The following is a 16,750-nucleotide window of genomic DNA, read 5'->3' on the forward strand; positions in this document are numbered from 1 at the left end:
GGAGCTTTCAAGACGAGAGGCTGCAGCTTTAGAAATTATGGGGCAGCGAGAAAAATAGGATTGGAGACTGAGAAAAGGAGGGATTCGAAAAATAAATGCATTTAAATTAGAAGACTATCAACAGACCCTGTACAGCCTGCAGAGATGGCTCTTCCCAGCCCAGATCTTCCTCCAAGGCCAAAGGACCTTCATCTTTGAGGAGACCCGTGTCAAGTCCTCAGTTCCCACGTGGGAAACTGCCGGGGTCCCTCAGGCCAGTTGCGCCCTCTGCAAAACCAGCTCCAGCATCCCTCTCCGCCTTGCAAACTGCGAACCGGGAGCAGCAGCAGCAGCCGCCGCCTGCGTGGGACTCTGCGCGCGCTGATTGGCCGCCTCTGCAAAGAGGAAGAGAACGCGGATTGGTAGTCTAGCTGGCCAATAGGCTTCCTCCCCCTGGAAGGAGTTTCCTTCCCCCTCCCCTCCTGAAACAAGGACTCGAGGATGTGAAGTTCCGCCCACCTTTCCTCCCCCGCCCGGATCAACGCGGCAAGCAAATGAAATTCTGCAGCCACCGATTCTCTTGCAAATTAAGAAGGGCTTCTTGGATCGCGGGCTTGCACGCGAGGTTGCCAGCTGACCAGAAACTGATAGGCAGGCCTTTGTGTAGGGTGCAAGGGGGGAAAGGCTCCCCTCATTGCATGCAGGTGAGAAGCACGCTTTAACCGTGCTGAGCGAGAGGTCTGTCAAGCTGCACAGCTGCAGCGGCCAGTTGGAAAGTTGGCAACCCAGTAGGCGCGGCCCTAGCGTTGGCAGGGAACGCTTAGGGCAAAACACAGCCTAGCTGCACAGGGATTTTGTGGCCATACACTGAAGAGAACTGCATGTTGCAATTAAAACCAAAACATAACCAATTTCTGCGTAACAGGCATAAAGCATGCAGCTTTCAGCCTGATAGGCAGAGTTCAGGAAAAACTGCATTGGTTGGATTTCCACGTCCCCTACAGTACTCAAAGGGCTTTAAAAATGCCTTTATTTATTTAAAACATATGTAGCATAATCAGTGTTCTAAATAAAGTAATTTTTTCCTATGTCTCATTTAAGTACTGTAGGAGGTGGAAATTCAACAGGTGCAGCTTCTAACACTTCCTATCCATCACAGGGAAAGGGGCAAGCTTTGAATTGTGCCCAACTGAATTCTACTCAGAGTAGACACATTGAAAACAATGGACCTATATCATGTCCATTTCTTTCAGTGGGTTTACTCAAGAGTATGACTAACACTACATACGAACCCTTTGCCTGTTAGGCTGCTGATTCAAGGGCCCAGGGGTTCCTGTCAGGAAAAAGGTCATGACCCCATATCCTCCTAGCAGCTCCATAAAATCCTATAAACCAGATTATCAGTGTGCACACACAAAAGGCAGAAAAGGCGTATTTTAAGCATTAAAATCACATGTTAAGTAAACACCCAAATATGAATTGGATCCCAGTCTTTTCAATGAGCAGTTCATAGAATGGGCAGGATCTGGCCAAGGACACCTTCTTAAATTCCACCAATTTTTCCCTAGTAGGAGAGTTAAGTGCATATCCTCGAATCCCTTCTACTAGAATCAATGTGGTATAAAAGTGCCAGGGCTGGCCCAAGACATTTTGGCACCCGAGACGAACCACAAGATGGTGTTCCTCTCCTCCCTGAAATGTAAAGATCTACATTGCAATCTGCTGCCCCTGTGAATCCGGCCACCTGCAGTGGTCGCCTCATCTTCCCTTGAGGGCGGGCCGGCCCTGCCAAGTGCTCATGAGAGCCAGACAGCTCCCAGTATATTTCGCCCCCCACCCCAACACCTGAAAAGGATCATATTTCACCCTCTGGGTTTTTCATATTTTTAATCCAAGACGCTCATACCAGATTTTTTCCTATGAGCGATGGCAGAGTGAGCTCTTTACTCTGAAGTTGCTACTGGTGTCTGTTCTATCCGAAGAATGCCTTATTATTTTTCACACGCACAACTGAAAAACCCACTGTGTCCTACCTCTTAAGACCTGTTCCATGGATTACTGCCTCACACACACACAAAAAACCTCTCAAGCATGGCCTAGCTTTTAAGGCTTTTTCTGAGGATGATGGAAGTGTTTGCGAATAAACAAACAACTTAGTCCTACCTACATTTATTTGGTTGCATATCCCAATTTGGCTTACTCTTGGTTGCATGTGCACAGGACTGCAGTTGCGTGAATCAGGCCCCAAATGTAAATACAGATAAGCTCAGCAGAACTCACTCCTAACTCTGGAGGTAAAGTAACTACTTAAGTAAACAGCATGCTAGGAAAACCAGATAACCAGGTTGTTACCTTGGCAAAATAATCAGATGTGCAGAGAGAGATGATAAATGTAAAAACCTAAACCTAAAAACAAGGCACAGACACAGAAGAAATAAATTGTAACCCAGTCTTGTAGGAAACCTTTCAAAGGAGTCGATTCAGGTTGACAAAGAACAAGAACTGAGGAGGTCTGTTCTGAGAGTGCCCACATGAGCTAGGCTGATGTGGTGCCCTTTCAAGGAAATTTTTATGAGGCTGGTGCCCAATTCAGGTGGGAGAGGAGTTGGCAGTCTCACCCCGCCCCCTGACAACACACATGTATATCATGTATACTACAGGTGCTGGATTTGCATGATATATGCCTCTTCAAAAAGAGAAGGCAATTTGTACACATCAACATAGCTGTCAAAGTTTCCCTTTTTTTAAGGGAAATTCCTTTGTTCTGCATAGGATTCTTCGCAAGAAAAGGGAAAAGTTGACAGCTATGCACATCAAGTATTGGTACAATTGGGCCCCCAAATCATTTGCAACGTCGGCATGGAGATTTGACAGACCACTGTGAGGTTTGATTCCCCAGCTCAGGTCTAACCGGTGCATGGAACGGGGACTGGTTCTCTATAGGGGCACTAAGCACACCTGCCAAAGGAGAGAAGGCCAGTTTCTAGGCAAGGGTGCTGTAGGCATCAGAACGTAAGGAAGGAAGGAGAGCCTACTGGATCAGGCCAATAGGCCATTGAGTCCGGCATCCTGTTCTCACAGTGGCCAAGATGCCCTTAATGGGAAACCCACAAGCAGAATCTCAACACAAGAGCCCTCTGCCTGCTTTTGTGGATTCTAGCAACTGGGATTCAGACCCATGGCTGCCTCCAACTGTGGAGGGCAGAGCATAGCAATCACGGCTAGCAGCCATCAGAAGTCCTCTCACCCATTGATTTATCTAATCCTCTTTTAGGAGTTTATTTTCTCTGCCCTGAACCTTCCAGTATTCAGCTTCGCTGCACATCCAGCACCCAGACGTGTGCTCCTATGGCAAAGACACTCAGCACATGAACACAGGTCATGCTTGCACTCCATGCTCCCAGCAACATCACTCTCACAAGCACAATTCAAGCCTGATTCCACTCAGCTAATGTTTCCACCACACCAACAGATTTGGCTATTTCAGCATCAGGTGAAGCTTTTGTCTGTGCAACTTTATTCTTAGATCTTCCTGTCCAAACCCTTCTGGCACAGATGCCGCCTTTGGTTTCGTCTTACTCCCCAGGGACTTCATTGGACCGTGCCTTCTATCACCCTAGGATTCAGAGCACCTCAAGCCCAATGGCTTGAGTAGAAAAAAATTAGCCAATAGCAGCAAGATGCACTTGTGTGACAGGGAGCAAGCAAGCCAATTGGAGCCATAGGTTTGTGCTGCCATTGCACAACACCTGCCTCCCTGGGGGGATTTTTTTTGTAGCATGCTGCAAATACATGCTATAATCTTCTCTGCCCTCAGGGCTTTCCCTGTGAACAAAGATGTTCTTAGAATCATAGAAATGTAGAGCTGCAAGAGACCCAGAGGATCATCTAGCTTTCAAAATATTCAACCCGTGAAGTTGCTCTACCTGGTTGGTTTAAAAAGCGCCCCCGTCTTTTGAGCCAAATTATGAACCATTGGATGTTTCTGGCCATCAGGTCACCCCACAAGAACAAGAGTCAATTCAGGCAAAGGAGCAGAAGCCAGTCATTCAATGGACCTGAAGACCACAGAGAGCTGCTCCTCCTTTTCCCTTCTGCTTGTGGGAACCAACAGTGCCTCAAGGCCTCTGATGCGCACGGTCCTCTGTTTCACCCAATGTGGTGCTCCAAAGCTGTTTTTGGACTTCAGCGCTTCATCAGCCATGCGTGCAACTGAGCGCCACTTTAGGCGAAAACAGCGCTGCTACTTGCACTTGAACTTAGTGATACTGCAGACAGCAGTGGCACCTTAAAAGCAGGAACCTTAAAACCCAAGGTTCCACGGCTTCTTCAGCTCCCTGTCAGCCTTTCGGAGGAAATCTTTAAGAGTAGGTTGCTGAATCTTGTGTTTGAATAGTCCTATGCACATCTTCTCAGAAGCCATTAAACTCAAGGCGGTTCACCCCCAGGTAAGTGTGCAGTGGCTTACAGATCTGGTGAATTTTAACCCTGTTCATGGCTCTTTTGGATAAGATTTCTTAGGGACACAAGAAGCTGCCTTACACAGAGCCAGGCCATCGGTTCGCATAACCCAGATCTGCCTACACTGACTGGCAGCAGCTCCTGGGTGTTTTAAAGCAAGGGGATTCCCAAGCTTTACTTGGGAGAGGTCCAGGAATGAACCGGGAACCTTCCACACGCAAAGGGAGTCCTCTCCCAGTGACACAGCCCTTAGGAAGAAAAATAAAAAGGAATGGTGAACTGCTTTAAGCTGTAACAAAGCAGATTTTAAATACTGGATTGGTTGGCAACCAATGTAGACAGGTGGCACAGTTCCTAAAGCGAAGAGCTTATAATTACATCAGGGTAAGAACCTGGCCAACCTTACTAGTTATAGGCAAGTTTGGAAAGCTTTGTGATGGCTCTTTGGTGTCTCGAGTGGAAATAGTTCCCCAAGGTGCTTGTCTTGGTATAGAGATGCAAGCCGGGCCCACACTTGCCATCCTCTTGAGATCAGCTAGGCTAGACATCTCCCTCTGCATGCTTAAAGAACCAGGCCTGAGACCAGAGGAGTCATACTGTACTTGGCAAGCAGGAAGGCCCCAGATAACTGTGAGAGAGCATTCTAGGGTCACTGAGATGGACCGAAGTGCTCAACCCTTGGGAGCAGGGAGCCAGTCCAGTGAAGAAACTCCACCTCATCCATTTCAAGACTAATATACTTTCCCTTCACATAATCATCTTTTTCCAGTGGGAATTTATGGCCCTCTGCAGGTCTACTGTTGTCCTTGTTACTCGACAGCCCTCCACACAAACTTCTAAGCCAGATTTCTATGCAGCCTTCTGATTTCATGGGCACAAACAATACAGATGGGTCCCCCACCCCATTCAATTGGGGTCGCTATCAGGCACACCCTAGTTATGCCTGCTCCAGGAGTTGGCACGGTTGTAAATACTTAGGTACGGACTTGCGGAAGATCCCATAAAAACAAGACCAGCAGGATGAGCATGCAACAGGGTGTAGAGCCAGTGGGCTTCCACCCTGCAAAGCTCAGCCCCCCCCCAATGAAAACATTTCCTAGATGCAGCCACTGACAAAAGGGTGACTCCTGGCTGCAGAAATACTGTTCAGTCAACAAAAAACCCAAGCAAAACCAGTTACTAGAGGCTCCTTAGCTGTCCCTCACCCCCAGAAAACGTTTTGCAATGGTAGTCTCCTCCACGATGATGGACATTTCTGTATTCTTCCCTTGGATTCATATGGCCTGATAGTATTTTGACCACCAACAATCACAAGAGTGGGTGCGCTTGGTGGGAAAGCTTTGCACCCTGAAACTAGTATACTCTGATTTTAAAACCCCCAGCCTGTCCGTGCTCAACTGGTTGACTGACTGCTGTCCCCACTCTACCCCGGTGAGAAAGGCAATCCAACTTCTGCAACCAGAGGGGCTTAATGTTTGAGCTGCCGCTTGAATGCCACCACAGCAGACTTGAGCAATGAGGACCCTGGTCCCGTAAGGCCACAGTCCTCTGCAAACCAACGCAAGACGGGAGGTTTGCTTCCGAAGAGGCAGCGTTTGGGTGGGTGTTTAGGAGTGAGTCTAGCAGTAGCTGGCACTGCACAAACCAGTTTAAGCAAGTCTACTGAGATAGAGGCAAACAGCGGGCTTTTAAAGGTTTGGGCTTTGCCAGGTTGGTGGCATGAGCTAAACACCCTCCCCCCAACACGCAATTTACCAGCTGTGATGCTTTTAATGAATCATGGAAGATAAAGCGATCCATGGCTACTAGCTCCGATTTGCCTTAACTACCTCCCCACATGTGGACTTCCTATAATAGGCATCCGCTTGGCTGCTATGAGACCAGGATTTTGGACCACACGGGCTCCCTTTGGGCAGATCCAGCACCCACAATTCTTAACTCTCGTTTCAGGCCTTTAAAAAACTTTACATGTGCTGTGACAGTAGTGAAGTACCTGCTCGGAATGACTTTATCCGGTAGATTAAATGGGAAGCGCTGTTAAAACCTCCCCCTCCAACACACACACACACACACACACACACACACACACACACACACACAGTTCCCTTGGAAGGGACCTCAAGAGTTATCTAGTTCAACCCCATGAAATACAGGAATCGCAGCTAGAGTCCCCGACGTATCAGTAAAGCACTGGTGCACTGAGCTGCTGCCTGTGATTGGGAGTGCAAGCAGGCGCACACAAACACATTTTCTAAAGGCCACCTTCTCTTTTGTACCACAATAGTGAAAATAAAGCTCTCCTTGTCATTAGGGTAGGGGGTCATATCGTAAGGCAGCAGTGTCTTTTAAGCTCAACTGGAGGCGCACAGATCCCTTCCCATGCCGTAAGTACATTCCTTTATGAAAATATAGTCAAATTTGTGCTGCAGCCTTCAAAAGGTCACCACAGCTCAGGTAGGAAGCCAGAAGTGACAGACCTAGCTGCATTTTAGAAGGCTTGTTTGTTCCAGCAAGACTACACCTTCTGAAGACGGTAAATGTGGGTTCTCGTGCCCTCTACCCCAAACAGATGCTTAAAATTATTTTAAGAACTACACGTCTACCAAATTCTTAGCCTCAAAACAGTGATTTTTTTTAAAAAGAGCTTTTAACATTTTATAACCAAGAGGGAAAAGTGGGTAGGGGTTGGACACAGAGGCAAAATGAGCTTTGCCCAACAATGGAAACAAAGATTTGACAAAAAAAACAAAAAACACCCATTCGATTTCTTTCAGAATTATCTGCAGGCCAGGAATGGTCAAGATGCACAGTCCCCATTTCCCCCCCCCCCCCAAAATAAAATAAAATGTATCACAAGCTGCCTAGGAGCCCAACCCACAGGGCAGAGAGCTGGGTCCCTTTTCTCCTAGAAATGGAGGCCACAACAAGTCAAGAACACTTTATTAGTATACAATACAAAAATAAGGAAGGAGGGAGAGAGGGCAGGGGGGGGAGAGAGAGAGAACCTCAATAAGCAAAACAAAACAAAAAAACCGCACTGCTCCGATCGTGTTTTAAGCTTTGGAATTGGTTTCCAGACCTCCTTCCAACACAGAGACAAGATGCATAAATTAAAAGAGCAACAGTCAAGACTTCCTCCAACGGGGAGCGCTGTGGGTCTTTCGGAAATCGGAGGCGGCTTTTCTATCTGCTCTGCTCTTCCCCCTCCAGGCTGGGTTGGTGCCGAAGAAACCACTTCCGGCTCTGATTCCAGGTTGCAAAGCAAGGAAGGGATGGATGGGTGGGTGGGGGTCCCGTTCTCAACCTTATGCACCTATTGCACACTTAAGAGAGCACTTATTTACAAGAAGTGTAGATATATATATATGTATATGTATATATAAAACATTCAAACTAGGGTATTTTATTAAATTGTGTTAATATACAATCAAGAAGATGCTCTGCAGTTGCTTGCTCTTCAGCCCAATGCACATCTCGGCCCCCCTCGTTCCCCCTGCAACTCCCCCACAAGAAAACACTTGAAAATAAAACCAAGCCAACAAATATTAAACTCTCCCCGCCCCTCCTCTTAAAACAGGCACACACAAAGAAAATGAAAAGCACATCGATTATGTACAGTGTTTGTTTTTTACCCCCTTCCGAAATGGCAGCACAGCCGCACACTTCTGGGGGGAATAGGGTGTATCCCCAAAACATCTGCTCCCTTAATAAGGGGAGGGGGTTCCCTCGCGTTCCCCCAACCCTGAAAGCTACCCCCTGCCCGAGATTCGGCTCTGCAAAAATGCCAAGTGCCCCCCACCACCACCCCAGAATGAAATACGCTATTTCCCCTGTGCTATGCAAGTAATTTTGCCTCGGAAGGTCAAAATGCGTATCTAAGGGGAACTGCGCCGGAGGAATAATGGACACCAAGAAATCTGGGGAGGGTGCTGCTCCCCCCCCCCACCCGTATGACCCTATAAAAATCTGCCATGAAAGTTACTTTTTTGTCATCAATGAGAAATGGGTTCCATAAACGGGATACTTTCAACCCACGCCAGACACCCCCCCTTTCCAAAACAGCTGTAAAGTAGGGGGGGGAGTCTTATGTGCCTCCCTTCCTCTCCTAGGAAATTCTGCCCTTCATGAGAGAGACTAAGGTTTTCCTTAAAAAATACATGTTTATTTCTTATTTCCATTTTGTTTCTCTCCTTGTCAGGTGAAATACAAAAGTAACAGCAAAGGGAAAGGGTGTGTGAAGAAACCAGAGACAGGGAAATCCTCCTTGTTCAACAACCTAACCTTTTTTGTTTTGTTTTTTTTACACACACATATGTACATTGCTAACTGTGAACATCTTAAAGTAAAAGCACAAAATCATTCTCATATACATATATATGAATATATATCTATATATGAGAGAGAGAATTGGGGGAGAAGAGGGAAAGACACGGAACTCTTACCATTAAAATATTTTTCTCTTTCTTAGAGCTTCCCTTTTCCTGCAAGAAGCCCTCCCCCCGCCACAATGGCATCCCCCCCCCCATTCTTAGCATTCTGTGGCAATTTGAGTAGCGGTAACTCTGAGGGTGCTTTTCATCGCCCACGGGTTAATTTTCTTTTTTTAAAAGGATCCATGGAATCGCCACAGAGAGAAAGAGAGCAGCAGAAATAAGAAGTTTCACATTCTATTCTCCTAGGAAGGAAAAACAAAGAAAACTGTGCCGCCGCCGCCAAACCACCTTTGCTCGTTTTCAATATTGGTTTTGAGTCCCTCTGCAAATTGTGAAGCCTGTTCTGAAGAAACCGCGGAAAAATCTAAGAAGCCGACTTGGGGAACGCTTCACAAGCAAGCTCTGCTGAGCAGGCCACGTCAAAACGAACTGGTCTGACGCGGGAGAAAGCTGCGATGGATTTCGGCCCCGTGGGTTTATATACAGGATAATGCAAGTAAGTGATGTTTCTGAGGGGTGAGGAGTAGACCCACAAAACCTCCCTAATGTCTAAAGATGAAACAATTTAATCTAGAGTGGCAGCAGAAGTCATGCAGTTAAAGAGAGAGATTAGCTGTACAGATTAGCCACAGACTGTTGTTAGCTCCCTCGTTGTCACAAGGTGGGGGGGAGAGAGATGTTTTTTTTTCTGAACGACAGGTGCAATTGGAGCTTCACAATAGTGAGGTTAAGCTGGTTTATCAGATGGGCGCTCCCTCCCTGCAAGCACTTCTGGGAATTTCAGTTCTGGGAATTAAGGTTCCTGTGCTCACAAGCCAGTAGCAACCAGGGATCTCTGAGAGGGGTCCTACCAGCTGCACAATCAGCTTGCAAGAGGATTTAAACTTGACTTTCCTGCTTCTTGGTGAGAGATGAGCTCAAGAACTGCTAGTCACAGACCCCTAATATGGATAGTGACAATCTCTTCTGCTTAGGGGTGGGGATCAGAACAGCAGGATCTGAATGAACTTGAGTTTACCCTTTTGAGGTCTGCCATTCGCTAAAATTAATTTTTCAGGGGAAAAACCCCTGGGAGTAGACATCACCCAGATTGGGTGGATCAAGGACAACTGTAGGGAAAACTACCCCCCCCCTTTTTTAGAGCCTTGGCATTTTAAAACTGTCAGGTTTTTAATAAAACCAAACTCTTCATAATCCCTGGACCTTCAAGATCTACCTGATATATAAAAACTGTTCATGCTATGTATTTTTTTAAAAAAATGGAAAACTGTGCACATATGAGCTGTGGAATATTGTTTCAAATGCACAGAATAGCAGATTAATCCTAATGTTTTGTTTTTTTAAAATGCAACTTTCCTGTCGCCTTAAAGGAAACGTGGCTATTAAGTGAATCCCAGTTTTTACAGAAAAGTCGTCTATGCCCACAGCTGCGTTGAGAGAAAAATAAGGAGGCAAATGGGCAGGTAACAGGTGGGAGGGGAGACAGTAGAGAAGAGAATCTGGGTCGAGTTCATCTGGCAACTTGAGAACAGCTCCGCTCTCGAGGAGGGATTTGGGGGGAGGGAAAGCGGGAAAAGACTTGAGGAGAAGGAAGCAGGAGTCGCCTGGCATCAGGTACAACCATTCTCCGTGGAACCCAATTGAAGGGAGTTGAAATTCACTAGGCCAATGTGTCTGCTGAGGCACAGATGACCTGTACAAAATGCTACGCATTAACCAAGCCGTTTTCACTGACTGATGACACCTCCTTGCCCATTCCTCTCCTTAAAAAGTGTAAAGCTCGCTATCTGAGCAAACTAAGTTCAGGAAAAGCAGGAGAGCCTAGCAACGCTCAGCAGAGTCCTGGCCAAATCCTGCCCTCTTGTGATTTGGGGGTGAGGGAGGGACTGAAAAGCAGCAGCTTTTAGCAATGCATAGCTGGCTTCAAGAGGAAGGTGACCAGGGGGAGAGGTTGGGCCATATCTGCTCCCCATCCGCCCCCTCAAAATGACTCCAGCAGCCTCAGCCAGCTATAAGCACCAGGATAGAATTTGCCCATTACCCACCCTGTTTTTAACCTGTCTCCAGATAGCAATCTCTTTAAAGCCCTCGAGACTCCAGGCAAAGTGGAGTTATTCCGGCATGGGCTTCTCCCGTTCCCATCCCTTGCCAATCTGAGAAATGTATGAGAACCTAAAGGACTGCAAGGAAGCAAGAAAAAGGGGTTAACAGGTGCACAGAAATAGCAAATCCTTCCCTTTCCCCTACGGTTGACTCAAGCAAATACTAAATGTGCCCATGAAGAATCAGCCCAGGTCACTGAAGGGTGCGGGGAGAGTAATTCTGACCCCCCCCCCCAAAAAAAGGAAAAGAGGCACAAGAAAAGTTAAAAGCGACAGCATGAAAGGCAAGCTTTAACTTCTTGGACCTTTTCTCTTCCTAAATTGTGTTAGGATCTTTTCTCCTAACTGTGACTTCAATGCTAGGGGAGTCCCAATTTGCTATGCATTGGCTCAATATATATATATATATATTAAAAATATAACCCTATGTTTCATGAACTGAAAAGTCTTTATTTCTACGTTCACTTTATGGTTACGTTTTTAGTAATTTTGCAAAAAAGGAAAGCCAAAACCAAAACTCACTCTCTAAATTTAGGCCGTCAACTAAAAAGCCCCTCCAAACAAGCAAAGAGAATGAAAATGGGGGGGGGGGGAGAGAGAGAGAATGCAATAAATGCATTGAAGTACAGAACATACCTTAATTGACAACGAAAAAAGTTGTGGGGCCCTTTAAGGGGCAGACTGGTTTGTTGTTCTTGTTTTTAAAGGAAAGATTTTAAACATAAAACGAAAGTGAACATGTCACTTCCGCCGCTCTCTAGAAAAGTTCTGGAACACCTTCATTCAGTACCTGGGAGGGAAGAAGGGACGTTTTGGTGCGAAGAAGGGGGGGCCCCTGGCGAAGGGGGGCCGAGGCCTTTTTAAGCTGTTAAAGGGGTCTCTGTTTAAGAACAATTCCCTGGGTCGGAAATCCGGCCTCTGGTTTCTCATCCCCAGCCCGCCTCGGTTTGTGGCGTCCCGGTGAGGGGGGACAGAGGAGCTGATGTTAAGGGCCGCGCCCAGAGGATCTCTTGGGAGGGCGCCCAGGCCCATGTTCTCTCTTGCCCGGCCGCCGTGGTCGCGCTGCCCCTGGCCCAGCTGGTCCCGAGATGCTCCCGACGGCATGCTAAAATGCTCCTTCATTGTCCCCTGGTGCGCGGCCAAGGGGCTCTGGCGCTCGGCGGCTAGTGGGGGAGCCGGGAACGGGAGTCCGAGGTCCCCGGGAGGGGGCGGCGGGCTGGAGAACGGGACGCTGCCGTGCTCCCCGGGGAGAGGAGGGGGCGGCTGGGTGGGGAAGGGCACCCCACTGCGTTCCAAGGAGGGAGGCGGGGGGACGCCGTGGGGCAGGCCGAGCGGGGAGGTGGCTTCCTTTGAGAAAGGGCCGGCGTGATCCACCGACGGCATCCGGGGCGGGGGGACTGAGTGGTCCCGAGAGAAAAGGCTGCCCAGATCCTTCGGAGGCAGGGACTGAGGCCCTGTGGGGGGAGGCGGCCCAATCTGGTCCATGGGGAAAGACGCCCCGTGCTCAAGGGGAGGGGGCGGCACGTGGCGGTCGAAGGCGGCAGCAGCAAAGCCGCCGGGTCGGAAGTTGTTGACGTTCTCCTGGAACGGCGGCCCACGGTCTTTGTACTGGGTCGGGAAGCTGGACACGCCACTGCCACCACCACCACCGCCGCCACCCATGGGCGCCATCTCCGTCGTACCCGAAGGACCGTTATCGAAGGTACTACCTGCGCTGCTCAACTCAAACCACCCCGCTCTGGGGGTCTCTCGCCCGTGGCCTCGGCTCCCTTTCCCAAGGACTCTTATGGACTCTACTGTCTGAATGGGCTCGCCTGACATGCCTCTGCTGGAGGCATTGTGGTAGCCCAGCGTTTCGATGGGGGCTCCCTTCTCTTCGGTGCTGTCGGGCAAGTCTAGGCAGGATGACGACACCCTGGTCTCGATCCGGTAATGCTCCTCTTGCTGCTTCTGCTGCTCCCCCCCGGGAGGAACCCCCACCTGGACGAGGCCCGAGAGGCCCGTGCTGTCGCTGGGACCCCCTTTCGCAACCTGGCCGAAATGCTTGCTCTCGTCCGAGGGCTTGCGGGAGGCGTTCTTCAGCATGTTCTTGAACTCAATGGTCGAAGTGGCGGAGATGGAAGACACAACGGGCTTGTCTGCGTTGCTCGTGGGGAGTCTACTGGCCGGGGCCAGGAGAGCGTTCTGCGGTGAGAAAAGCGACCTTTGGGGGACCAAGTGTGGGGAATCTGGATACTGCTTCTGAGGCATGGGTTTGGACAAGCTGTTGTGATTGGAATCCGGTGGGAAGAAGACATCGTTCTTGCTCGGCGTAGGCGAAGCATCCGAGCCGGAGTCGTTTCCCCGCAAACCGTAGCCCCCGTATATTCCAGGCGAAGGCAATGGGTCGCAGCTTTCGCTCTGGTCGTGGAGAGCTCTCATTGGCTGGGGGAAAGCAGATTTCAGGCCAAACCCAGAGGCACGTTGACCGTAACTCGACAGGACAGGCGGGTACTCGGAGGGGTCAGAAAGCTTAGTGGACTTCAGGATTGACTTTCCTGGCTGCTTCTCCAGGTTCACCAAAGCAGAAGGCGGTGGGCCGGAGTAATCAAAGTCACGGTAGTCTTCATCCTCCTGGAATGAGGTGTCTGGGTAGAACTTCTCTTGCGGGGAGTCCATTAAAGAGGAAGGCAACTCTATCCCATCAGAAGACTGCTTGTACATGCTGGCTGGAGAATCTCGGCTCAAGCTGAAGGACCTATACACCGAGTTGGACAATTCTTGGGGGTAGCTGTCATCCCGGCTCTGAAGGGGTGACCTTGTGCTACTCGGAGTAGAGGATCCGGGGCTGATGATCTTTGACAGCAGCGACATGGTGTCCACGTTGCTGGATGACGGCTTGTCCATCATCTCATCCTGAGTCGGAGTCCCGCTCCTCTCGTCCCGGACGGGAGTCCCATCAATGCTGTCCATAGAGGTGCTTGTGGGTCCGCGATTGAAATCAGAGGAAGATGACTGGCTCTCGGGGGGCGCGGCAGCAGACCCCAGGCTGCTCAGAATGGGGATGTTGAGGTTCAAGCCGCTGAATCCTGGGTTCCCCTTCAGGAAATTGTGTATCTTCATTTCCAGGCTCGGGGAAGGGGGTTCCAACTCGAGCTTGGCCTCCGCCAGCTCGGAGGATTGGCTCGTGGGGTTCTCAGCCGGCCGAAGGGAAGGGCTGACATTGTGGGAACCGGAGAACCCCAAGGAATTGGTGGGAGGTTTGAAACTGGAACTGGGGAGGCCCACACTGTGCCCAGAAGGAACCTTGTTGACCGAGGTGGAAGAGACCTCAGCCGAGGAGGAAGAATTTGGAGAATAGCCAAAACTCTGGGGCATGAAGGGCTGAGCATTAGAGGAAATGTTCCTTCCTTTTACAGAAGAAGCCGTCGTGTTGGCCGGTGATGCCGACGTACTCTGCGACGCCATCTCGGTGGGCTGGGCTGTGTTTCCAGCCACACTCTGGAGGAACGAGGACAGACCTGGAGCAGAAGAGGAACATTTTGATCAAGAAGCAAGAGGGGCAAGAGAACCACCGCCATAAAGCAGCAGCCTTTCAGCAAACCTTTGCCAGTTCTTTTAAAAATCCTTTTAGAATCTAAGCCAACCCAGGTTGTTATTTTATCTAACTGTTTTACTGGACTGTTTTGCTGGTGGTCAAGGGGCTGGGAAGCCCCAATCTGCAACCACACAGTTGTGCCAATCTCAGCGTGGCCTCTGAGAGCCCTAATTCCCCTCTCCCTGAGTCAAGCAGGCACGTGGCCACAAGCTATTTTATGTATCACTGTGATTTTGGGATACTGGGTTGTCTCAAATGTGAGTCCTACTTAAGAGTAGAACTGCTTAAATTACCCAACGCAACTGAATCTCAGTCCATTAAGCAGAACTTACTTGGATCCCAACCTTTGCAAAATGAATATAAGCTGAGGATGGCATCCAACATTAAGGCGGCTGATTCCAATGGGTTAACTAGGAGTATGAAATCACCCTAAATAAACATTCCCCCTGAAAACAATACTAAGGACATTCTGGCACATTTTAAGCTCGAAGCTGCTCTTCAAGGAGCAAGCTGCATCAGCCAGGGGGGACAACTAAGAAGGTCCATTCCAGCAAGGGAGTCCCCCATTGATGCTCGCGGGAGGCCCAGTCTGACCACTGGCCTCATCCCTCCCAGGCTGACTACCTACTTACCTTGCAGGCCTGGTGCAGCCTGGCTCTGGCTCTTGGAGAGCACCGAGAGGATACTTTCGGGGGTGATCTCGACTTTGGAGAAGATATTGGCCAAAGGGTTTGGAGGGGCAGTCAGGGGGCCCATCCCTGCGGTCTTCAGGCCGCTCATCAGTGTCGTTGGGCTGGTTGGGGTGCCAGGCGAAGGTCTTGAGGCAGGACTGACGCCTGGAGAGAAGAAAAGGTTGCACAATGTGGAATTATACAGAAGCCTCTGGGCCTGACACACCCCCGAGCCAGGATAAAGACCACGGTTCACCCCAAAACTCCAAGAAGCTCACGCACCGTATAAAAAAAAGCAAGAGGGAGAGAGGGTACCAAAGGCTGGGAAGTCAGGTTGGGCTAGGACTTTGTGGAGGTGAAGAAAACCCGTAAAAAGCAGAGTTTGGAGGAGAATTCAGTTTCCCAAACATTTCCACTTTTTTAAAAAAACTTTTCTAGCTCTCTTGGCTACAAAGATATGCTGGAAAAAGGGAGCAAGCAGACCTCACACCAAGAAGGGTGGCCAAGTGCGGTTTCCAGTGTTGGGGGCTTCAGTGCCGCTGCCCCTCCCACAACTAACAAGCACAGAGGTAGGTTATGCAAGGAGAACATACGCCCAGTTTGCGTCATTTATTCAGCCTGCAAAGGACTCCACCCCTTGACACAGATGCCCAAGACCCAGTCCAGTTGTCACAGAGCACCAGGACACGCGACTCTCACCTGTGTTCTTCATCACCGAGGTGAGGCTGCTGAGAATGGAGCTGATCTTGGCCAAATCCACATTGGCGAGGTTCGGCAAGGCGAGGGCAGGGGACTGGGGAAGGGGTGCTGCTGGGGTGGCTGGCTTAGGGGTTGTAGGGGTGATGGGGCTTGGAGCCAGCGTTGCCACAACAGGAGCAGGTAGCGCTGCCGCTGCTGCTTGCAGTGGTGGCACTGCTGCTGCTGCTGCTGCTGCTGCAGCTGTCGTGGAAGGAGACATTTTCGGGACGCTTTCAGCCATCTTCGCAGGGGGCATTGTGGAAACAGCTGGCTTCTCTTTCCGTTCGTCCACTGGTGCAAAAGACACAGAGAGGAGACAGTGAGGAGAGGGCATTGCTCAGTTCACACCAGCTTTCCCTAAGCAGGGACCCTCCAGGTGTTTTAGAATACACTCCCCACAGTGGACTGGCAGCCAAACATCCAAAGGGCATGAGGTTGGAGAAGGAAAATGCACAGAATTCATTCATATGGTCATTCATGGTGTTTGCATTACTCTGTCTGTGTGTGCGAAACAAAGTTTAGAACAATTCTAACCATTTCAGTTCCTTATCCCGCCTGCCCCCCAATGTGGCAGTTTATGTGTTTCCTAAACCTTCTGCAGCCACTGCCAGCTTGGTTTCCTAAATTCATCCCCAGTGCCCCCTACTCTTAACCTATGAAAACCCTTATATAGAATAGCGCTTTGCACGAGCCACAATGGAAAGAACATGATAAAATTCAAAACGGTGATTAACTGCATATTGAATCACAAAATCTGATTCAATCTATTTAGTTTAATTCGTTCAACAA

At 49.3% G+C, this 16,750-nt stretch overlaps 2 protein-coding genes across 7 annotated transcripts in view; both read right to left on the reverse strand.

The window, feature by feature from the left end:
- The window catches only part of TARS2 (threonyl-tRNA synthetase 2, mitochondrial), a 33,187-nt gene extending 31,358 nt beyond the window's left edge, over positions 1 to 1,829 (reverse strand). For all 3 annotated transcript variants that reach the window (XR_014151228.1, XM_081840976.1, XM_081840977.1), the window contains exon 1: positions 127 to 1,829. Coding sequence is in view for 2 of the 3 variants with exons in the window: in XM_081840976.1 (XP_081697102.1) it covers positions 127 to 192 (66 nt within the window). In the remaining variant the exon portion in view is untranslated. The remainder of the gene's footprint in view (positions 1 to 126) is intronic.
- A 6,751-nt stretch (positions 1,830 to 8,580) lies between these two features.
- RPRD2 (regulation of nuclear pre-mRNA domain containing 2) overlaps positions 8,581 to 16,750 on the reverse strand; it is a 40,725-nt gene continuing 32,555 nt past the window's right edge. For 3 of the 4 annotated variants that reach the window (XM_081840820.1, XM_081840819.1, XM_081840818.1), the window contains 3 exons: positions 15,923 to 16,252; positions 15,185 to 15,388; positions 8,581 to 14,475 (listed from right to left, as the gene is read on the reverse strand). In XM_081840820.1, the coding sequence (XP_081696946.1) occupies positions 11,759 to 14,475; positions 15,185 to 15,388; positions 15,923 to 16,252 (3,251 nt within the window). In that variant the 3' untranslated portion in view covers positions 8,581 to 11,758. The remainder of the gene's footprint in view (positions 14,476 to 15,184; positions 15,389 to 15,922; positions 16,253 to 16,750) is intronic. The other variant, XR_014151223.1, reaches the window with a different exon arrangement.

Source organism: Podarcis erhardii (assembly GCF_964252035.2).
Source record: "Podarcis erhardii genome assembly, chromosome: 15".
NCBI classification, from domain to species: Eukaryota; Metazoa; Chordata; class Lepidosauria; order Squamata; family Lacertidae; genus Podarcis; species Podarcis erhardii.